Below are 25,188 nucleotides of genomic sequence, written 5' to 3' on the forward strand. Positions count from 1 at the left end.
CCACAGAAATATTCTGCCAATAGCTGGGACCTCCAACACAGCACCCCCAAAACCACTAACATCAGGTGCTATTTCTTGATATAGCCAAACAATGCATAAGTTTAATGCATACTCCAATACTCCAAACTTTAAAAAAAAAAAGTTAATGTACATTTATGTGCAGCCACAGAATCTGAGGACTCTTAAAGGCATTTTAGAGATCTTCCAATTCAGTTCTTTTAAAACAACCCAGAGCTCTTAAAGTTAAAAACAAGTTAGTGGCAGAAGCAGGACCCAACTCTCCCCACAGTGTTTTCAATACTTTTCCCACTCAGGGGAAGTGACCTTGAAAACTGGTTAGATAACAAAGTTACAATTTTACTGGTCACCACAATAATAAGAAATAGACAAGCATGCGGTAGCAATTTCCATAAGAGCAAAGCACAGCTGAAATTTTAAGAGCAAAATTCTTAAATATAGGTGGGCTTTTAAAATCAACAGTGAATTGTGGAAGCCATAGCTTTCATCTAAGTTTTGGCCAGCAATCACCCCCAGCGAAATCTATGCATTATGTAGCCTAATTTAAAATGGAAGGCCAAACAGATCTGGAAAAGTACAGCTTCATCCTTGTGCTTAATTTATACTATAGTGTACTGTAATTAAGCCCGAAATAAAAGCTATATTCTGAGTAAAGACAAAAAGCTCTTGTTAATGACATTCCATTCCCAATGTAGACTATAACAAAAGGCTTCTTTATTTGGAGCCAACCGTCATTATACTTTGTAGCTTGTATGGAGCTATTGGACTAATATTTGTACTGGGATTAGTGTTGGGATAACCAATCAGTTAACTCCTCCACCTCAGTTTTCTATTATCCTCAACAAATGGCCAAAAGGAAAAAAAAAAAAAGAAAGAAAATTGGCAGGCAGAACGACAACTATATTTATGAGATTAAACTCTCAAACCCTTCACAGTTTGCTGGGCAACTAATAACCATTTGCCAAGCTCTTCATTTAATAATGAGTCAGTTAAGCCAAAAGCAAAGCAAATGTTCCTCAACCAACTGATGCTCCTACAGTCACACACACACCAAAAAGCTCCAATTAGTTAAGCAACATCCTTCATCCCAAATAAAAAATGCAAGTTACCATGTCAGAAAAACAAACTCCTGCCATCAACCAAATGCAAGCTGCCATGCATTGTTTTAAACATCTTTAATTTGTATGTGATTTTGTAATTTCTGAAAACCAAAAGGACTAAGAAATATTTGGGGGAGTGACTCCTATGTGTGCCATACACTCTAGAGGGAGGGCCAGAAGCTCATCATCCAACTCTGCAGTCTGAAATCACTGATTTCAGGCATCCTACAGAATGTGCTCTCTTGATGCATAAAATAGAGTGTCAACACGTGAGACCACTAGGATTAGGCAGACTGAGCAAAATGCTGTTTGTCAAAAGCAAAGTAAGGTGAACATTAGATGACACAATAATAGAGCAAGGAAGTTAATAAGGGGAGCAGGGGAGCGGTGAGGGCTGCTTCCTAAGAAATATAGGTGTCAAGATAGAAGATGACACCAACCCACTCTGATCTTTTCCCACCCAACTCCGAACACCCATGGGTTAAGAAAGTGCAGCAGCAGACACCCCTTCTCTTGTACTTACTAATAGTTCATCCATACTGGTCTGGCATTTTTCCAAGTTGATCCGCTTTATTGCTACACGTTCTTGCCTGGGCTTGCATAGGGCAGCCTGAACCACAGCAGTAGCTCCACTGCCTGAAATGGAAAAAAAAAAAGCAACATCAGCTATTATATGGTACACTGTCCAGCTACTATTTGTGACGCTTTCGAAAATAAATATCTATTTTTTTAATCTTCTAGTCAAGGAATTAAAAATGTTACCATTTGTTATGTTAGGTTCTAAAGTAATTATCTGGAGAGGGAAAAGGAAAATCTATGTTTCTACACAATGGATGACTAAAGACACTGTCACAAAGGATATGAGCATCCACATCATTTCCCTGCACGGGAAGACTGTGCTCAAGTCCTGATATTTTCTAATTGCAGTGCTTTGCAGTAGCTTAGGCTCTTCTTCCACTTCAGCCCAAACCAAACCACTCCAGCCACTCCAGCCCAAGCTACTTCAGGACTTCCATAAGACACTGGGTCAACCTATCTGTGCTAAGCACTCCTGGAGCTTATTCCTTCAGCGTTTACTCTACAAGAAAAACGGGATCAGCCCCAGTGTTCTCATGTCAACAGCACAACTTTCAAGAATGTCAAGCAAAACAATGCAAATGTGTGATCACAAAAGCTTTAGGCATTCATGTGAATCTCCTATTTCTAAGGTTTCTTGATCCTTAGATGATGCACTCAAATTCCTAAGAGACAGTCATGTCATTATCCATATTTTATAAGAGTAAAATGTAGACGTGTAATGATTGGTGGCAGAGCACAAAGAGCTCCTAATTGGATTTCTATTCCACAGGGGCAAAAAAAGCCCCCCGGTTAAGGCATCTTGATTCTACAAATAATACCAAAAATGTATTCTAATCACATAAATCCTCTAGCACTGCAAGATACCAAGTAAAAGAAATAGCATCTTCTGGCCTTCCTCAGCTCTAACCCACTTCAAAGTACAAGCTACATCCCCATCCCACAAGGGCTTCTCAACTTCAAATGGGGTTTCATCCTGATAAACCCACTCTAAATGGAACATACCATGTCAGAAATGCATTGAGTACATCTAACTTCCAAACATCATGGCTTAGGAACACAGCACGCTGTGGAGTGCCGGTGCAAACCTCTCTAAAGGTTTTCTTCAGGAAACACTTCTCAAATGAGTCATTGGTTATCATTAAAAAAGATAAAGGGGGTCATTGGCCATAAAGAAGACAGCTCAGGGGGGTTAGCTTCCTCAGTACATGTAATAAAAAGGCATGGTTCTTGTAGTGCAAAGCAAGGCAGTCTGTCACCCCAAAGACGCGCCCAAATGAGTGTTTGAGGTTGAGAGCTCCACCCTTTCTTCCTCCCTCTTGTTTCCTCATTCAGCTCTGACCCCCTTCACTCTCATGCTCCAAAGCCAGGTCTTAGTTCCAACACTCTTATTTTAGCAAAGCGCAATCTGTGTTACCCAGCAAGAAGATTCCCTTGTCCTGACCACCCACCTTACTCATGAAAGCCACCTTACAAACTGGACATATTTACCATTAGCCTCAGTTTATATGTGAGAAAACTGGGACTCAGAAAACGTGCCCAAGGCCCCACAGCTAATATGCACCTGAGCTGGGATTTTACTTTTTTTCCTACTTTCCAAAAACTAGAGCACACCCTTCCCTTCCTCACTTGCTTTGCCCTTGCCTGGAAGATATTTTCTTTGGCCCTAAACTGTTCAACAAGAGAGAACCAACCTGGAGGGAAAGGTCACGTGAGCTCACTCTCCAAGCCCTGGCTGGAAGAGAGGGTTATCTTCAGAAGCTGTTGCCGAGGCCCTCCCTTTCTCTCCCTGACCTGGATGCTCCATCAGCAGCTACTCAAAGAGTCCTACCAGGTTGGCTTCATCGGCCCTGCAGATCACGTCCTGCTGGGTTCCATCCAGAATCCTCCAGACACCAGAGCCAAACACTACAAAGATCCCTGGTGATAGCAAAGTATATTTTATAGTCTCACTGAGGGGAGGTGCAGAGACAGTGCTACAGCTGGTTAGCACTGGACCTGGTACCCAGCAGAGAAACCAACAAACAGCTTTAACTAGCTGCTGATGGGAAGCCATTTCTGGCTCTACCTGCTGTAAATATCCCCCTAACCCCACTCCTTCATCCTTAATCCACAGGCAAGAATATTTTCAAGTCAGAGGAGCTAAAGAACAAGAGAGAGAGAGAGAGAGAGAGAGAGAAGAAAACCAACTCCTAGAAAACATGAAATGGGTATTTGTAATGGGGAACCTCTCACAGTCAAATCCTTGATTGTAAAATTTTCCGACTTCCATTAACACGTTCAAGAATATAGACACAAATAAGAAGTCTAAAAAGCCAGCAGGAGTAGTGGGGGAAGGAACATCTTGTATTAGAGCTTTAGAACCAGAGAATGGTTATGCTTCACAATTACAGCTGACTAAAGAACAACTGGCTCTCATCTCAAGACAGAGCAAATGTGAAGCTTCGTGACCTGAGGTCACTGTCGCAGCATGAATGGATTTCATCATTCATTGAACACTCTGGGAGATTCCACCCTGAATCCAGAGATGTCCTTCAGCAAGAGCCATGGAGAACAAAGTTAAGAGTCCAACCCCTCACATTATGAATGAGGAAACAGGGTCTGGAGAAGATCAAGGATTTTGTGGAGATTTTTGAGGGGCAGTAATTGAAAAACATAGGATTAGGACCCCGGAACAAGGCACCCTTAATTCCTTGTCTACCACTACCTGCACTCGGCTGGTGACTTTTCAGATTGCCAGTCAGGATTCATTGATCAGGAAAGCAATTTACTGGTGATGGAAACCAGCACTTTATGAAAGAAAGCATCAGAATGCACCTTACATAATAAGGGCAAGAACTACTTTATTAAACTTTGGTTTCAGTTATATCCAAGCTGCACCACGACATGCATTGTTGTGAGTCATGATCAAAAACTGGAAACCTGCTGTATTACATTAACATACTCAGGATTAGAGTAAAGCATGCTTTGGAAGGAGAAGCGGAAGTGATCTAACTGCATAATTCCTAAGGACATTTAGAAATGATATGAGCAGAGTTTTGCTCTAAGATTTTTATATGCTTTGTTGATTAGTTTAACAGGAAGTTAAAAATGTAAAGCCTGTAAATCCAAGGATTAGACAAACATTAGCAATGTGAGATAAAATAGTAGCAACTAAGTGTTAAACAGCAATTTGTCTTTATTTTGAACAATACATATAACTCATTAACATTTGGTCCTATGTTTTCAATTATGTATCATTCACTGTTTAGGGAATAAGGAGCTCTGAACATTTCAGGAATTTCTCAGCTTATCCTGACTCCCATTTCAAATAAAATAAATCATTCTATAGGATTATGTCCAAACTAAAAGAGTATGGCTGCCCATGTTTTCAAACACTGTTTAAAGTCCCTCTATCTCGATTCATTTTGGTAAGTAATTCCAGGTTAAAAACAGCTGCTTACAAGTTTCAGCTAGTAGTCATGTCAATGGCAATCAGAGGTGAGAGATTCCTTGAGTTCATTACCAAGATACAGACTCTTCTTTGAGTAGACACATCTCTTCTCATTTCTTTTTTTTTTTTTTTTTTTTTGCTGCTGGCAGTATTAAGGTAAATCACCAGAAAATTGCATAGTTGCATTTCACACTTTGAGTTATCAGAAGAAATATTGCATTAAAAGATAATTTAGTACTGTAACTTGGTATTTCACTAAGTCTATAAGAAATTAACACAAAGAACTTCAGTATTTCTTTCCTAAAAATTACTACTATTGCTAATGACAATCTAGACATTGTTCAAAGTTCCTCCTTCCATGACCCACGCAATGAATTCCTCCTTGTATTTAGTTCTAAGGCAAAAAGGTCCCCTTCCCAAATAACTTAATAGATAATGAGAAATATGTAGCATCATGTTTTCCTTTTTTGTCCTGACAGAAAGCTCAGACCTAAATTCCATGCTTAATAATAGCAATTATCCTTAGCCCAGATTTCCTGTGACTTCTCCTTGCCCTCTTCATTATCTGGCCTCTATTCTTCATGCTTAATTTAGTGGTACTGCCACTATTCAAACAATGTTCCTGGAGTCTACCAAAGTTACACCTTCTTGAAACATTACTACTGGTCACTTAATGTGAAAGAAAAGACTTGTGGCTTAACAGCCCCAAGAAAACTACAGGCACAAAAAGGCAAAAAGGCAAAGAAAAAAAAAAAAAAAAAGATGTTTGCCTGAATTATTTCATCAATGAACAGTAATTAAAACTCTAACACGTGGCAGGAAATTCACTAGGTAATAAAGGTCCAAAGGTGCCTGCTCCTTTTATAAGTAGAATACATCCTTTTATAGGATTGTTTCCTATAGAGCAATTAAGAACAATGACTAGAAAGCTCCTGTGGACTGAACGTTTGTGTTCCCCTAAAATTCATATGTTGAAGCCCTGCTAGGGTTTAAATATGGGGTGTCCCCAAAAGCTCATGTTAGATAATGCAGGAATGTCCAGAGGTACAGTGATTAGATTATAAGCTGTAATCTAATTAGTGGATTAATTCATTTGATGGATTAATAACTGAATTACTGGGTGGTAACTGAAGACAGGTGAGGCATGGTTAGAGGAATTAGGCCACTGGGGGCGTGCCCTTGGGGATTATATATCTTGTTCCTGGCTCCTTACACTCTGTGCATCCCATTAGCCATAAGAGGAGCAATGGACCTCCACCATGCCCTTCCACATGATGTTCTGCCTCACCTTGGGCCCAGAGCAATGAGTCAACTGACCACAGACTGAACCTCTGAAACCGTGAACTCATTAAATCTTTCCTTCTCTAAGTTTTTCTTTTTTTCTTTTTTTTTTTTGTTGGGGGGGGGGGGGTTACTGGGGATTGAACTCAGGGGCACTCGACCACTCAGCCACATCCCCAGCCCTATTTTGTATTTTATTAGAGACAGGGTCTCAGTGAGTTGGTTAGCACCTCAACATTGCTAAGGCTGGCTTTGAACTCTCAATCCTCCTGTCTCAGCCTCCTGAGTGGCTGGGATTATAGGTGTGTACCACCACACTGGGCTCTAAGTTGTTCTTGTCAGGTGTTTTGGTCACAGCAATGAAAAGGTGACTAACACAAGCCCCACCCCACTCCCAATGTGACTGTAGAGATTGGGCCTTTCGTGAGGTAAGGAAGATTAAACAAGGTAGAGGGTCAGTATCATTATTAGAAGAGATAACAGAGAATTCTCTTCTCCTCGATTTCCTTTCCATGTAAGTACTGGAGAGAAGGTGCCCATCTGTGAGCCTGGAAGAGTCCTCACAAAAAATGAGTTAGACACAACTTGATCTGGACTTCCCAGGCTCCAGAGCTGTGGAATTAAATTTTGACTCTTTAAGCCACCCAGTCTCTGGTATTTTATTATGGCATCCCCCGCAGACTAATACAAAAAGCCTTTCAACATCTAAGTCACTCTCCAACCAACATGTAGTATAAATAATGCAATACTAAATACAAGAGGCAAGACTCAACTGAAGGGTCTCTGGCAGGACATTGTAGAACTCCCACCTAAGGGAAGAATTCTCATCTATGGTATTAATGAACTTCAGCTCTCCTTAATGGGCATAATAAAATCCACCTATGTGGCTTAATAGCCTAATGTGTTTCACATCCTTTGAAAACATCAATTCGATGAACACGAGGCTCTCCCTGGGACTCACTGCTCCATCTGTAACATGAAAGAGGGAAATAGCATCGTTTATATGGTACCCAAGGGACAAGAGGGCACAGCAGGCTTAGCACCAAGAAGATTCTGTCGGCTTTAAAGGAAGGAAAGGAGAGCTAAATTTGGAAAGCAAGAGACTAAATGATTTCTGACATCTGATACAGCATGTTAAGAATTTAAAATAAAAAAGAAACCAGAGAATTCAGGAACAGTTATGAACTAATATTCTATAGCAAAACTTCTGGCTTATAACATACTTTAAAATATAACCTAAATAATGATTTTTAAAGCATATTTGTCCACCCAAATGCATGAATTTATATGTAGCCCTACCACACACTAACTACTTAACCTTAATAAGTTACTTGATTTCCCTACATCTTAGTTTCTACATCTGTAAGATGACAATAATAATACCTAGCTCATAGGATGGTCCTGAATCAAATGAGGTAACATTTGGGAACCCCCTGGAACTATGCCTAGTACACAGTACACACTAATTAAATCTTAGATAGTACTGCTTCTTAAGGAAATCTCTCCAGGTCAACTGGTTTCCTGTCAACTTGACATTTTAATGTTACATAGTATTTCATAATATTAATACACTATAATTTATTTAGATTTATTTAGCCCTTTTTGTGTTGATGAGTATTCTCTTTATTTCTAGTTCCCCCCCACCCAAATGTTGCGATGTTGAAGCAGTAGGATCACAAGTTTGAGGCCAATCTGGGCAATTAAAAAAGGGTTGGAGGTGTAGCTCAGTGAAAGAACAGTTGCTTCACATACACAAGGCTCTGGTTCAACATCCAGCACTGAAATCTCTCTCTCTCTCTCTCTCTCTCTCTCTCTCTCTCTCACACACACACACACACACACACACACACACACACTCCTTAATCCATAAAAGATGTTCTTTAGGTTAAAGTGGGATGTGGTCAATTGTCTAACAACTCCTTTCCATAAATAGCAAGATTTTTTAAAAGGCATTACATCAGCTTTTGACCTTCATGATGGCCCGGGGAAAGAGGTTCTATCATCACATCCTACTTACATGAGGAGAACCAAGCCAAAATTTTAATATGAGCTTGACCGTCTTGTAGAACATGAAAGGAATCCTTCATTATGCTCACCTGTCCTTTGCCAATAAACAGAGTCCTGAGCAGTATCAGGCTTTCTTTAAAGAGAGGCTGGCTGGTGGTGTGTAGTAAACACAACAAATGGCTTTGGATCAAATGATTTCTTCCAGTCCTCACTTTCCCCAGCTCACTCTGTGTGCTCTACTTATAGCATGTGGCCAACCTCAAAGCCCACAAGGCCAGCCAGTCATATGAGGGCCAGAAAAGAAGTGGGGGAAGACTCTGTTGGATGGACTCATGTGAGCTCTACACGGCCCAGCTGCCTAACATGGCAAGATTGTCTGCAGTCTGGAGAATAGCTAAAAACTCAGGTTTTGTGTGAGATTCTACTAACATTGGTATTTAATTTGGGGGTGGGGGGGTGGGGGGGTACTGGGAATTGAACCCAGGACTCATGCATGCTAGACAAGCACTAGCACTCCACCACTGATTTATACCTCAAATGATTGAGATTAACATTTAAAAATTTAAAAAGCACTGTGACTCAGAGCAGGTCACATTTTGTACAAGTATGTGACTGCTATTTATCAGAGCTATATTCTTTTTAACCTGATGATCCAGATTTAAATTTATTTATTAGATTGCAGCTGTATGAGTCAAAACTGGTTACATTTTTGGAATGGGAATATGGTTCAGTGTTTGAGTGCTTGCCTAGTGTGTATAAGGCCCTGGTGCAAATCCTAGAAGAGCCAAAAAAAAAAAAAAAAGCAATGTTGGGGTTTAGATTTGAGTTGTCCCCCAAAAACTCATGTGTGAGACACTGCAAGAAAGTTTAGAGGTAAAATCATTGGGTTAAAAAAGCCTTAACCTGCTGGGTACAGTGGCACAATGCCTGTAATCCCAGGCTGAGACAGGAGGATCATGAGTTCAAAGCCAGCCTCCTAGGCACTTGGCAACTCAATAAGACCCTGTCTATAAATAAAATACAAAATGGGGCTGGAGATTTGGCTCAGTGGTTGAGTGCCCCTAAGTTCAATCCCCAGTAAAAAAAAAAAAAAAAATTAAAAAAAAAAGAGCCTTAACCCAATCAATCAGTGAATCAATTCACTGACAGAGATTAATTGTATAGCAATTGTTGTAGGCAGACAGCGTGTGGCTGGAGGAGGTGGGTCAGTGAGGACATGTCTATGGGGTGTATACTTATCAGTGGTGAGGGAATCAATCTCTCTCTCTCTCTCTCTCTCTCTCTCTCATTCCTGGTGCCATGTTCCAAGCCGTTTTCCTCTGCCACACTCTTCTACTAGGATGTTCTGCCTTATCTTGGGCCCAGAACAATGGAGTCAGACATCTATGGACTGATACCTCTGAAACCATGAGTGCTAAATAAACATTTTCTCCTCTAAAGTAGTTCTCGACAGGTCTTTTGGTTACAGCAGTGAAAAAGCTGATTGAAACAAGCCATAAGATTCAACATAATATAGGTATGTATTCAGAGCACTGACCCAAAGGGCACTGACCCAAACTGGTTTGTCCCATGTTGCTGTCCATCCACCTCATCTTGCAATTTCACACAGAGAAAGAGCTACTCTTCTGTCATCAGGCTCATTTCACATGAGAGGAACATACACACAATAAAATCTCAAGTCAAACATAAGGAACTATAATGGAGAGGCAGATGTGACACACAACTTGCTATACACATAAATTTACAAAACAGATTCTAACAATGACCTGTCTGAATGTGCAGTACAAAACCAGGGAGCTACACTGAGCCTGGTGCAGCAAGACCACATTGCTCAAGGCAGCTATAAACCAATGGACCCTCCTCGGTTCTCTGGCATGTGTCACAGCCAAGCTGGCAGAGTTATGGCCTTCTGTGAGCCTTCATCCAAGGAATGAGTTAGAGCTTCCTTCTGGGGTGTTAGAGCAGATTTAGAGCTTACTTTAAGATGGCAAATGCCAAGCTGAGGTGGAGAAAACTCCACTCAGCAGAATGTCCTTATGTCTCACGTCTGGCCTGGACAAACCACCTTACCTGAGAAAGCTGGCTTATTAAAACACTTAGAGGTCACAGACCCCACCAAGAAAAGCAGTCCTTGGATGTAACTCATCAAAGACCATCTGATAATACCACAGAAAAACAAAACGCAACCCAGGTTCTGATACAGAGAGAAAGAAGGAAAGTGGGATGTGGAATCAAACTGCAATGAATGTAAAGAAACTCATCTTGGACCTAATCCAACAATAAAAAAAAAACAACCTATACTATATTTACTAAATATTCAGAAGGTATATGAATTTGGATTATCTCACATACAATGTAAAGAAAATTAATAATAATTTAATAATATTTCAATAATAATTAAAATTATTATTAGAGCATATGGTTAAATTCTAGACACCAGGTTAAAAAAGAGTGGCATGTGCTAAGAAGCTATTAAATAGCAGACTCTACTTTCTAATTCATTATGATTAATATTGAGATTTATTCTAGACATTTTTGTTTTCTGAATGATGTGTGGTAGATAAAAAGTCACTTTGCATATGATTATTTTGCCAATTGAAAATACACTGAGCAGTCATTGACAGAGCACTTGCCTAGCTGGTGCAAAGCCCTGGGTTCAATCCCCAGCATCAGGAAAAAAAAAAAAAAGGCTCAAGAACACTTACTTATAGGTCCAATCCCTTAAAGCTAAAACTTTTTTCTAAAATTTTAGTCTTAATATTGAGACTGACCCAACATAACTACTAGGATTAGAATACATAACCTCTCCATCAGTGAATGTCCTACTTTAAAAAAAAAAAAAAAGACCAACTTTTTTTGATATGGGGCTGGGGGACAACCTACTCCAGGGATTAGTTATGGATAATTTGGGGTGCCTTCCCAAACACCCCCTCCTGCTGAGCCAGTCACCTCCTCAAGGTTCCCAGGGACTCTCCACAGCCTCACCCTAGCATGCACATGCTTATGGAGCCATGTCTTCCCACCTTATTTTTCCTAGATTCTGCCCTTCTCCCCAGGCCACTGCCTAGAACACTGGAGACCCTCAATAAGGGTTCACTAAGTGAATGAAATTCACTCTAACCCACCACTGGGGAGATTGCCTCTGGACAAGGAAAGGGAAGCTGTGTTTCAAGTTGGGTCTGGCAGGTTACATGACCCATGTGCAAGGACAAAGCACACTTCTGCTCCATGTGCTTTCTCTTCATTGCTCATTGTGTGTGAGTGGCTAAGCAGGTAGTTGTGAGGCCTGTGGCAGTTAACTTCGAGGAAAGATGCTGGGAGGCCATCTGCCTTGAGCCTTGTTTGATTAGCAGAATACCCGATTCAGTTCTAGAGCCGGTATCACAGGACAGTTCATCCTAAAAAACAATGTTCCACTAGAATGTTCCACATTTTAAACAGCAAATCCACTGTCCCCTACTTAGCATGAAGCATGAAGCCACACAAAATATGGCAGGCTAGTGTAAACAAGAGTCTTGGATGATTCCACTTGTAAAGGGGACAGGCAGCAGGCCATGACAGCCCTGGTGATCCGTCTCAGGAGACACTCCATCAGGACCTGGACTGCAGGATGGACACCTTCCCACAGAGAAAATCTGATTTTTATACTGAGCCAAAGGTCACCTTTTGAAGTCCTTGCCCCTATACATGCAAAACCCCAGGATCTGGCAGGACTGAAAAACTTCCTGTTCTGCTCTGAACGAGTAGCACAATTCCTCCCAGTAAAACCCACTCATTTTGCTGATTAAATCAACCACATAGAAGCCAACATTCCACAAAAGAATGTCCATTACTATTCACACAGATAAACAGATACACCCACTGGCAAAAGCCAACAGGCACAAATGTCCTAGTTTGAATATGTGTGGCACGGTGGTAACCTCTGATTCCTTATTGCTCCAACCTTAAGCCACCTGGAAAAGGGAAGGGCTCTAAATACAAAAAGAGGAGCTGGTATCTACTTTGAGGTTGGGCTCATCCCATCCCATCTCAGCTACATGCTCACTGAGTGCCTTTGCATTAAAAAGAAAAAGGTATCCCTCTGGCTGGACACAAACCAGGAGATGCAGGGCCTGACGAGCAGATGATGCACAATTAGTGGAGAAAGCTGCTTTCTCCCAGCTAATTGCATCAGAAATTGTTGGTTAAACAGAAATTGAGTTTTCAGCCTCCAGGGGCAATGTACAACCTTGGTGGCTTTCAGTCAAAGGTTATTAGCATTTCCACAGCCTCCATCTCACTTTAAAAAAAAATAGTTTGGGTGTAAGCCCCACATGCCCTGGAGTTAGGCAGATATTAGCAAAACCTCTAAGACAGGTTAACTACATCCATAACACCTAAGATTTAAAAAGTAGATTCCTTGAAGGAACTTTGGATTATGTAGAGGGGAAGTGGAGATGGAAAGAACAGTAGAATGAGTCAGACATTATTACCCTATATACATGTTATGATTATACTATTGGAGTCACTCTGCACCATGTACAGCCAGAGGAATGAGAAGTTGTGTTCCATTTGTGTACAATGTGTCAAAACGCATTCTACTGTAAAATTAATTAATTAATTAAAAACCAACAAAATATTTAAATAAAAAACAGTTCTTAAATAGAAATAAAGTGAACACAAATCAGTAAAGGAAAGGCATAGACTATATTGTAGCCTCTTTGTAGTATGGAAACAATGATGAAAGAGTAATTCCGTTGAGGAGATTTCGAGAAATTATTCTGCTATATTGCTATATAAGGAAATTACTTTTCAGAGCAATATTTCCAAATTGTATGGCATTTCTACAACTGTGACCAATAAAACATATCTATAATTATAGTAAATAAGAAGAAATCTATGGATGGATACCTGATGTAGAAAAATAAAGAAAAACAATATGCTATTTTTGTTTTGAAATTTAATAAATAAAATATAGACATTAATTAGCTTGGTAACTAGGGTATACCAGAGGTAGATGAATTATCCAGGGATTTACAATCTGACTATTAAATTACATATATGTATAAAATTTATGTTTATACACACACACACACACACACACAAAGCACATATACAAGACAGTTATAATGAATATAATTTGTGCCAACTTTTTTATTAACTTATGAAGAATGTTAAATTTTCTTTCATAATTGTGAATAGCTATTAAAGATTCCTAAACAAAAAAAAATAAAAAGTAGATTCTTGAGCCCATCTCCAAACTATTGAATGAGAACTGTTGCAACTGGAGGCCTAGAATCTGCATTTTTATAAAGCATCTCGGCAATTCTCCCATATTCCTAAACTAGACAATCACAGCTCCTAGGTATTGGTTTCTCTCTCCATTCCTCTACCAAGATTCCTGGGCTTGAGGAAAGTTTATCAGCCAGGGGTTGTTTAGAAAAGTAGAAATGCCACCAAGTATAGCAACTGACACTATTTGGTATAAAGATTTGATCCTGTGGGTGCTAGAAGACTGAAACACAGAACAACGCTGAGTGGCTTCAGGAACAAGCTACTACCCAGAGGGCTGTAGGGCCAAAGGGAAATATGGACAATCAGAATCTAAAAGGCCAGGGGAGGAATCCTAAAGGGATGGAACTGGGACATGGATATCTGAGGAGAAGGTGCTGGTCACAGGATCCACAGGGGCTGGGACTCACACAAGGACTGGCTAGTGGGACATCTCTGAGGGGTTCCAAGATGTATAAAGCAGCTGGCGAGAAGAACCAAGAATTCCTGAATATGTGTGGCATGGTGGTAACCTCTAAAGCAAAGCTGACAAGCACAATCAGCAAATCAGATGAAGCCTCTCCCTTCTCCCTCCCTACTCTGCCTTCCAGAATCCCCCTCAGGCCCCCCTAGTAGCAGAGTTTATGAGGAACACAGCAGGCAAAGGAGGAACCTGGTCTGCCCATGACCAGTCCAACAAAGGAAGCAGATTCTACAAAGGTCTGTCTGGAGCTTCAAGGCAATCAATGAGTAAGGAATCTAGGGAACATGATATCCATCAGCTCCATCAAGAGACAGGGGCCTCCCCAAGCTCTACTAACAATGTTAGGTTTTATTGAACTTCTCATTTTCCTCCATTTTCAAACTCGGTACCTAAAATGACCCTTTTTAATATCTACACTCCCAAAAAAAGTTCACTCTGTACCTCCAAGCTCAGCCCCACACCTCTCTACTTCCTATTGGTGGAGTAGTAGAATCCTAACTAGGACTGAGGGTCTGGGCTCAGACAGCCGGAAGCTACATGACCTTGGGCAAGTTGCTGGTGTGTTATAACTCAAATTCTTCAATATAAAAAACAAATGGTAATACCTACCTCACAGGGAGACTGTCAATGTTAAATGCAATAATACACTCAAACGTAATAAGGTAAATGTGTCTGCGTCATGTTTAACAATGTCTATACATTGTTACTATTACCAATGATATGATCATTCCAGAAACCTGAGTAGAGACTAGAACTAGGTTTATTGCAACCTCTTAAGAAAATTCATTTTTATCTTCCTTCCCCATGATGACCTCTGCTCCCACTGAGGGCCAATTTCTGCCAGCTTCCTATCAACTCCCTCTCCTCAAATCCTAACTTCTATATTATAATGATGGGTATACAGAAAATTAGGCAGAGGAATGATTCATTGTTTAAGATACAATTTGCCCCACTTCTCAGGTAGTTCAACATCCCTGGCTACCACATCCATGAAGCACCAAGGACAAGCTCAAGGACAGAAGGAAAAAAGTCCACTTACTTTAATGCCATCCACCCCTCTCTACCTCTCCATCTGATTTGATTGTCCTCATAATCTAACTCCTGCTTATCTGGTCTCCCCTGACAACCCAACTTTCTCCCCCAGGTTACAACTACAGTACAGGTCAACCTCTGCATGAGAAATGTCTCCCTTCCTCCCTCCCTCAACACACTCACCCAAAAGCCGGACATGATGTTGTAGTCTGAGATGACAGCAGAACACAAGAACGACAAGGGAAGAGATCCTAAATACAGGAATGCAAATGCCTGGTATGGTGGACTGTCGTGACTTGACAGCCCCTGCAGGCCTGAGAGCATAGCTGAACAAGAAGAAAGAGACTGAAGGGCCCCGAGGAAGGACCCAGACCAAAGCTAAGCCCTGAGGGAAGCAGCAGCAAGCTAAGTGTCCACCAGTTCCACCCTTGGAGCTCCTCAGAATGGAAGTCACCTGCAGATCCAGTCATCAGTGGGAGCCTGGTGGAAGATCAGGAGACTGCTCCCTCCTGCAGTCCTGCCAGGAGCCAATCCAAAGTATTAGGAGTATATAGGCATTGAAAGACATAGAGATGGCACATCCTGTGAAAATGTAGATGCTAGTTCAGGAGGTCTGGGGCATCCGAGTTCTACATTTCTATGTTTGCAGGTGAAGGGATGCTGCTGATCCATGAACCAAAGATGAACTGTTACAGCATCATGGACATATCTTCTCTCAGTCATCCCCTAGACTTCCAGGCACCTACCTGCTAAGGAGACACTAGAGCACCTGGAGACCTCCTGACCAACCTCTTCACCCCTGCCTGGCCAGCAGAGTCCAGAAGGAGCAATTCCCTCTATAAGAAACCATAATTTGGGACTTTATGTGTATTTAACTCTTTAAAAATGAAGATGCAACATTTTCTCCATCCAATAACGTGTCCGTTTACTATCTGATTTTTTTAGGTGCATTTTCAGAAATTCACTATAAACAAAAGATGAGGAGAATTCTACTTCCCTCTTTAGCAAGAAACATGTAATTCAACTTCAAAACTATTTCTAGCAACTATAGTTCAAATTAAGTGGAACTTCAGTTAAACAGACATTTATTTTATTAATCCAAAAAACACCATACCTCAAACAGCATGGTAACTAAGGAAACATAATAAATAAAGCTGAGCAGCCAGAGCACTGCACTCACTTTCGTTCAACATACACTGAGCTCCAAGTTACATATTAAATACACTTCCTAACAGCAATGCTATGTCTACATCCAATGGATACAGATGAGCTGGCAAGATATTATAAGAAAAATAACCATTACAAATGTTGGTATTTCCATTAAAATTGCTTTCTTGCAGCAGGAGGCTGGTGTACCCAAATCTACCATCTATCCTAAGTCACAGCAGACCTTGATCTGCAGGGAGCTGCTGCCCAGGATGGCATGAGTTTTAGTGAAGGCTTATAGCCAATCACTTAATCATTTTTTTAAACCACTAGGCTGATAAGATTGATAAGCACTTGTTAAACTGATCTTTATTCCCACTGTTTCATTTACGCCACTTAAATAACGTTAAGTATTCAGTTTCATATCCCTGCTGTGAAGTTCTTGGTTACCTAATGTTCCTACCTTGAATTCTTGAAGACAGTTAGCATTCCCTGATTTTCCTTGTTTGCTGTCAAGATAGTGCCACCTGTCCATAATGAAAGAAAGACAGACAGAAAGAAAGAAAGAAAGAAAGAAAGAAAGAAAGAAAGAAAGAAAGAAAGAAAGAAAGAAAGAAAGAAAGAAGGAAGGAAGGAAGGAAAGAAAGAAAATAGAGCCTATTGGCCAAACCCTCAGGTTTAGGTTCTGGGATTTGGCCTATAATACAGTATATGGACCAAAATCCTGGAAAGGTCCAAGGTTCAGACTCAGTCTCCTAATGTGTCAGTCACCTTCACATTTTTACATACCAAAAATAAATTTTAAACCCATCCAATAAGACAACAAAATGGACAGTTACAACAAGCCCTCCACCAACAGGGATGGATGAGGAAAAGTGACCAAAAACACATGATCTGCTGATTCTGTCTAATAATTACAAATGCCTTCACCATAGAAATAATAATGGCATCCTAGAGTTGGGAAAAAACTTCAATCTATATCTCAAACAAGAAAAAGAACAGATAATACACATTTGATAGAGCTTCTAATATGGCCAGGCACTATTTAAGGTGCTGGAAGAGAAGCAAAGAACAAAAAGTACCAGGTTTCCTACTATTTTATTTTAATTTAAGAGGGGATGTCAATTTTTTAAAAAAGTCTTAAATGAGATAATGGAGGGGATGTCAATTTAAAAAAAAAAGTCACAAATGAGATAATTTCAGATTGCCGTTTAAGTATTACACCAAATAAAATTGGTGGGAACAGCACAGGCAAGCTATTCTGAGGTGGTAATATCTGGGGTGCTGAGAAGGAGCCACCAGCAAAGATCCATGGGCAGAGCATTCCAAGAAGAGAGGACAGCATGTGTAAAGGGCTGCAGCAGGAACAAGTTTGGAAAGTTCAAAGGACAGAAATAAGGGTGATGTGGCTAGAGCTCACTGATTCAGGTGGGAAAAGATGGTTGGACAGGTACAGGTAGGCAAGAGAAGGAACACACACAGAGAAATTCATGTAGACCAACGTGAGTACTTTGGAGTGTTCTGAAAAAAGAATTACAAGATCTGGCTTACATTTTATTTATACAAAGGTCACTCTGGCTGCTACATGGAGGCAAGGCTGTATGCCAGGCAAGATGCAACATGACTAGGCAGAAGTTGCTACAGATGTGCAGGCTCAAGTTAATCATGGCATGTGCTAGAGTGGCCAAAAAAGAGAAGAGTAAAGTGGTTGGAATTGGGGGCTTAAGTGGATGTAGAACCACAGCACTTGCTGACCAATAGGAAGATAACTGTAGGTAGAAAACATTTGCGTAGTAAATCTGAATACATATTCCCCTCTACCATTATCACCACTGTATTTTATAATGAATATTCTTGATTGTCTCTTCCCCTTCCCAAAATTCTGCCAATGCTGGCCCATCTACTGAAATATGGTCTGCCTGCTTCAGATGACAATTTTAAAGGACTGGCTGTCATGCACTGTTCAACAAACCTCCAACACCAAGAACAAGGAAGAGTAAACCCCAGGGAAAACCAAGGCACTGCCTAGGAGGGATGACCTTCCACACAGCCAAGAGATGTTTTAGAACTGTCCCAACACCTCTTACAGATGGATGTTCATATGCACTGCCCTCCTATACAGAAATGTTTTAAAAAACAAAAGGAGAAATAGTTGGCATTTACAGATATTTTTTCCATCCAATTCTTTTTCTTCTAGAGGCTTCAAAGAAGTAATTAAATAGTAAATGAAAGTTCTTTTTCTTCCTCCTTGAAAATTAAGCCATGCTAAACAACAAGGACAAAGAGTGTATTTTTTAAACTCCATTAGCCAAACATAACCCTGGTTACGATTCCCATTCCTCTGCTTGTTCACAGTCACATTCGCTCACATATAGAATCACAATAATTATACCTTCATATTCTGCTGTTCTGAGAATTAGATCACACTTTTCATGTTCCTAAAACATATTTATAATTACATTAATGGTAGTACAACATCTCAGCATGTTACTGAACCGTGAAAACTGCCTTTAGTCTTTGCATCCACCTTTATCTCAAGACTGCATAATAATTTCAGAGGGATAACCCACTTGTAGTGTAAATCAAAACTAAAATAATGCCAGGTACATAATTTCAAGGCTCTTGTAAAGTTGTTGTATTTGGCATTTCACTAAACTGCTTATAAAACCATTATCTGTCAATGATTTGCCGAACCAAGTGAGTTAAAAAAAAAAAAAGAAGTCAATTTCACTTAAAGATTATCTACCTAAGATACTGAAATAACTCACAAAAGCACAGCAGGAAGTCAGCTGAACCTACACCAGAGAACATGCACTTTTTTAAAACGGGAGAATCAAACATGAATTTAGAGGGGACATGGCATTCTCCAGAACAGTAACTGCCAAAGTTCTAGCGTTCATTAAGTAGCTAAACACTTTCTGCGAGAGTCCACAGATGAAACGCAGCAAGAAAACTCTGAATGGTTTTAAAGACACATTTACACTGAAATAAACCTCTATACAAAACACATGGAAGCTAAATATAGACTACACATACAACAAATATATATAACATAAATAAATGCTATACACAGATTACTACACCATGTTCTAAAGGTGTCTTTCCCTTGAGGCTTCCAAACTCCTCGGTGTACATCTAACGAGGTATCATCTGCTCTTGCAATTCCCACTTTCCCAGCTGTCCTCCAGATTCTTCCCCATGGAACCGCAATGCTAACAGAAGCAGGGGCAGGAGGTGCTTCAGGGGCTTTAGCTTCCAGGGATGTTTAAAAGGAAATTCCTGAATCTCTTGATGCACTGTTATCTAAGGGATTACACCATTTAGGGGATGACACCGCTGGAGTCAGTTCGGCCTTAAAAGAAGGCCAGCAGCAGCCTCCCTGTGGAGGCTCACTAGCCTCAGACTCAGCATGTCACCAATCCCCTGCTTTTCTTTGCTAACCTTAAGTTGTAAGTCCAACCATTTCTGGAGAATGTATGAAGGAGAAGCAGCGGTGGTTATCCACAGACCAGATACTATCCCTGGAGAACCTGAACTCCATCCTAGAAAACTGAGAAAGGTCCATCTTTCCAAAATTGGCCATGTTTCAAAGCCATGGGTGGAAAAGTGCATGTTGAACTCCACAGTGACTCCCTTTCTAAAAGAAAACAGTAATCCTGTGTATTCATGTTTATGTCAATGCAGTTTCATGTCTTCTGGAAGGGGCTTAGCCTGAATAAAGAACCCAAAAGGATGTCCAAATTTTTCAGACAACTGGTATTCTGCCATGTCAAATACTGCTTGAAATAATTAAATTGTCAGCAGGCCCATGGAAATGTTCAGGCTAGAAGAATCTCTGGACATGGTTTCATGATAGTGTCTGACCTGCACAGCAGGTCAGCAGAGGCACTGATATATATTTATGGGCAGGTCTGGGCCATTTATTTTGTCCATATGTTACGTTCTCTAGCAAGAACCACAACAGCAGCACAGGGCCAACAAAATAATGTCCCATTCTTCATGCATTTTTGTTTCTCTCTTGAACTTAAAAAAGGAGAAAGAGTCATGAAAATGTTATTCATCGAGGGGAAGGAGATGTAGCTGAGGAGGAGAGCACATGCCTAACATGTAAGAGGCCTGTTTGATTCCCAGCACTGCAAAAGTATGTAAATAAACAAATGCACCAAAAATATGCATCAAAATATTTAAGAAGTGGGAAAGACTATGAGTGATTAGACCAAAAAGGAAAAAAAGGAATATTAAATGTCATGCCTTAGCCTTAGAAATCAGCACACTCTAAATTTACAAGAACATACCAAGCTACCATCTTACCTTGGTCTCAACTCTAAGACACATTGAAAGGATACCATGGGTTAAAATTGTAATAACTATTCAGTGAAGCAAATTCTTTCTCATTTTCAGTGCCATTTAACCATTATTACCTTTTATTTTTGTACCCATTTATAAAATAATTGTATTGCCTTTACTTGGTTTTATTATTATAAAATAATAAAATTATTTTATTTTATTATTATAAAATTCACAGAATATCTACCTACCATGGGCTCAGAAACCCAACATTATCAAATATAAGTATTTCCCATTTACTCAGATAAACTAACACCTATATCATAGACATTATAAATGCAAGAATTGGAAAATATCAAACCTGAACAGCATGACTCTGGTTTATACTTTTCATCTAAGATCCACATTCACTTCTTGGAACTCATTAAATTCAACTGACAGAGCATTAATTTTTTTTTAATTTTTGAAACAGTCTTTCACTGTGTTGTCCAGGTTAGTCTCAAACTCCTGAGCTCAGGCGACCCTCTTGCCTCAACCTCCCAAGTGGCTGGGAACACAGACATGCACCACCGCATGTGGAAACCTGACAGGACTTTACAGGGAATCCTTCGGGGAGGGGAAAAATTGACAAGAAGGAGTTAAAACTTGAAGGAACAATTTATAGCTTATGTTTTCCAACTATACTTCCCAGTTGACTTTTAATTTCTACCTCACACTTTCATTTATTAAATGAATAATGGAAATTTCTTCCCTTCTGAGATTTTTCTCTTTAAATATTTTGGATTTGCAGCCCACATTGCAGAGGCCAAACCTTAGCTGGCAGTGAGACACAGCTCTGATAGAAAGGTGTGGGTGGAATGTGTCCCACAGAAAGAGACCTCTGAGAACACACACTGACCCAGAATTCCAGCACAGAGAGGCACTGATATATATTTATGGGCAGGTCTGGGCTATTTATTTTGTCCTATGTCAGGATATTACAAGCATTCGTTTCAGGAGTGAGCAAGTTCTGGTCATCACGGGTCCCTCTTAGGACACTCAGTGAGCCAGCGTCTTGCCCCTCAAACCACGACTGCAAAAAGAATCTCCTTAAAATACTACTGCAGCCAATATTTTAGATCGCCAGGCGTAACTCAGTGAAAGAACAGATAAAGTAGACATGAATAATTTACAACTGGATGGAATATAGTCACTGTCATTGCATTCCTAAAGGAATGCAGTTCGGAGCTGAAAGAAATCCTGACCATATTCGTTTCTTGTTCCCAGAGCCTTCCAAGACCTACTGAAAATAAATACCACCTCTTTCCAATCTACCCTTTTCTCGCCCAAATCATAATTCCATCAGCCAATGAACAAGGAAATTTTTCTAGCCTGTGTTCCTGAGCTAGTTCCCAAAAGACTTCTTAGGACACTGAGTCAAAATAATGTTCAAGGAGACCATCCAAAATAAAGATATCTCCAGTTGTCATTAAAAGTAAGAACAAAGAACAGGTTTGTCCTGCTTGAAACCACTCTGAAAGACTGTTCTCTGTCAGTGGTCCCAGAGAAACAGAAAACAGCTAGCAGGAGGTGTGGCTTCCTGAGAAGGCTGAGGCCCCCTCCTTTATTGGGAACGGGAAAGCCAGGATTTCTCCAAGTTATCTTTTATCTGCAAGACCACTGGCTTCCTGGGAAAAAGACAAATTCCCAGAGTCGATCAAACTTCCCAAACAGAATCTATGGGGATGTAGCCTGAGGACCTAAGTCTTTGCACAGTGAAGTTTGAAAACCACCATCAAACTCAAAGTATTTCCCAAATTCTGTCCAACAGAAGTCACTGATGCAGTCAGTACATTAGACACCAAGTCCTGCCAAGTGTGATGGTACACGCCTATAATCCAGTGATATGGGAAGCTGAGACAGGAGGATGGCAAATTCAAGACCAGCCTGGGCAACTTAGGGAGACCCTGTCTCAAAATAATAATAATAAACGGGTCTAGGGATATAGATCGGTGGTAAAACACCCCTGGGTTCCAAGTCCCTATTTACGAGTACAGACGTGGTCCCATTCATTTTATGCTCCAAACCACCCCATGAGAATCTTAACCTCATTTTAAGCCTGAGCACACTGAGGCCCAAGATCACAGTTTTCATAAAGTGGTAAAGATTTGGATCCAGGTGCCTTTGACATGAAAAAATTCTCCTTCCATGTGAATACATCTAATAGGAAAAGTAACTGCCTCTTGCTCTCCTAGTGGTCCTCAGATATAGCCAGTTATAATACCCCCAGTTCCATCTCATAGATACCCACTTCTCCATTATAGGTGGCAGTGGGTAGACTGCTAAAATCATGGGTCTGGATAGGATCACTGCAATCCAAGAGACATAGTACATGAAAAAACGGGGAAACACCTGTGATTTTTACAATGATTAAAGAGGCTGCAGGATAATAAACTCAACAAGTGAACTGAGATGAGGCCGGGAGAGTATAGTGAGCACACATTTTCATCTCCACTTCAGAAGCATCGGGACTTAGGTTTCAGGTGCAGATGGCCTTTCAGATAGGGAAAAGTAGAGGTTATATAATGCCACAGATGAAAAGATTTCCAGAAAGGACCTCTATATATAGGTCAGGATTTTTCAACCTTGAACTACTGACACTAGAGGTCAGATGACTCCTTATTGTGGGGTCCGTCCTGTGCACTGAGGATGTTTAGAAGCGTCCCTGGTCTCTACCCATCAGAGGCTAGTAGCATGTCCCTCCAACTCCTACCAAAAAAGGTCTCTAGATATTGACAAATGTCCCAATGGATGGGAGGGGAGTGGTTGAAATCTCTCTCAGTGAAGGACCACAGCTCTTAAAATAGGGGTGGGGGACTTCCACCTACAAGAGGAAAGAGGAGGGGGTATGGAACGGGTAAGTAATCAGATTTCCTTTCCATTTATCAAGGTCTTGGTTAGCCTAGTCACTGAGAATTGAAATTGCCTACAGGAAAAATCTAGCAACATGGAATAACCAAACACTGGGTGACCGACCTGAGACGGCCAAGAAATCACCTACTCTCAGGAAAACACCAAAAAGGAAGAGAAAAGTCAAAAGAAGGGGAAAAGATTTCATTTTCCATAAGGGATCCAGTTATAAAAAGGGCCTCAGCTACTAGGAAGACACTTTACCAAGGTTCAGTTTATGAGAAAGAATATGTCAGAGCTGTCACCAATGTCAGAGATTAGGTGTTTTAAGTGGTGTTGACGTGACACTGAGATTGAACACCCTGGAATGTGAAACATGGGGAATGAAGGGGGAAACACAGAGCCTGCTCAATCGTAAGGGCCTCTTGCCACTTAAAAATACAATAAAGGGTTATAAGGTTTGAAGAGCAGATGTGTGTTCTTGAAATGCTCGTGAAAGGCACCAGGTGCTTGCAGAGTAGAACAAGCCCAAGGACTTTGAGGGTTTCACAGAGATGGTCAACTTGTCAATGGGCATTTATTAAGTGCCTAAATACACAGGTGCTATGCTGGGAACTACACACAAAGCAAAGTGGCCACACCTGGCCTCACCCTTTGGGGCGGACACCTTAAACAACTTAAAAAAAAAAAAAAACAGGCATCAGAGAGATAGGCATCAAAGAGATACAAGAGGTTATTTCAGTGTCCACCAAGGCTGTCCCACACTACTCCCTGACCTCCACCAGTCATCAAGAAAATAAGAATCAATCATTCAAACAGAAAGCTCAGGTAAATTTCTTACACCAGAACAAGAGTGAAGTTACAGGACAAAAACAGTCCCTCATTCCCCTGCTCAGAGAACCTGAGGCTATCAAATGCAGGATACAACCCACCAGCAGGGTGGTGGAAGGTGGCTTGTCTTTACTGAGGAGTCAACCAATGGCCACTGTTTACTAAGCATTAAAGTCACTAATTAATGGTGGGGCATGGTGGTTCTCGCCTATGGTCCCAGCTATCAAAAGGCTGAGGCAGGGGGATCCCTTGAGCCCAGGAGTTCAGAGACAGCCTGGGCAACAGAGTAAGACTCCTATCTCTTTAAAGAAAAACAAACAAACAAAAAAATTAATTCTCTCAGCAAGTTCCATGGGCTTTCCTTTGAATCTAGATGTAAACCAAGTACAATTATGAAGATAAACCAGTAATAGTTAATATAGCGCATTAAAATTTATTTTGAAATGTATGGAAAAAAAAATAATAAGATGGATTAGTAGGTAAATAGGTAAGTGATTAAGTATGGTAAAATATTAATAGTAGAATACAAGTGATGAGAGGCTGGGAATGTAGCTTAGTGGCAGAGCACACACAAGACTCTAGCATTGGGGACAAAAGGAACATAGAAGATGGACAAATTTCAAATGCATGTTTGCAATTTTTCATAGTAAGTGTTGAAAGCAAGTTTTAATAACACTGTGCTTATCTTAGAATAATGGTACAACAGGAAATCAATGTGTTAAATAAAAATAACAGATTTAAAATGATGCATAATATGGGGCTGGGGATGTGGCTCAAGTGGTAGCGCGCTCGCCTGGCATGCATGCGGCCCGGGTTCGATCCTCAGCACCACATACAAAAAAAAAAAAACCAAA

General features: G+C 40.5%; 1 protein-coding gene across 1 annotated transcript in view; it reads right to left on the minus strand.

The window, feature by feature from the left end:
• The window catches only part of Stk39 (serine/threonine kinase 39), a 266,714-nt gene that overhangs the window by 207,097 nt on the left and 34,429 nt on the right, over positions 1–25,188 (minus strand). Inside the window, exon 2 of the mRNA XM_046447447.2 lies at positions 1,642–1,754. Within this exon, the coding sequence (XP_046303403.1) occupies positions 1,642–1,754 (113 nt within the window). The remainder of the gene's footprint in view (positions 1–1,641; positions 1,755–25,188) is intronic.

This window comes from Marmota monax, unplaced genomic scaffold (genome assembly GCF_021218885.2).
Source record: "Marmota monax isolate L192 unplaced genomic scaffold, Marmota_monax_Labrador192_F-V1.1 WCK01_AAM20220418_F8-fsc00007, whole genome shotgun sequence".
Taxonomy (NCBI): Eukaryota; Metazoa; Chordata; class Mammalia; order Rodentia; family Sciuridae; genus Marmota; species Marmota monax.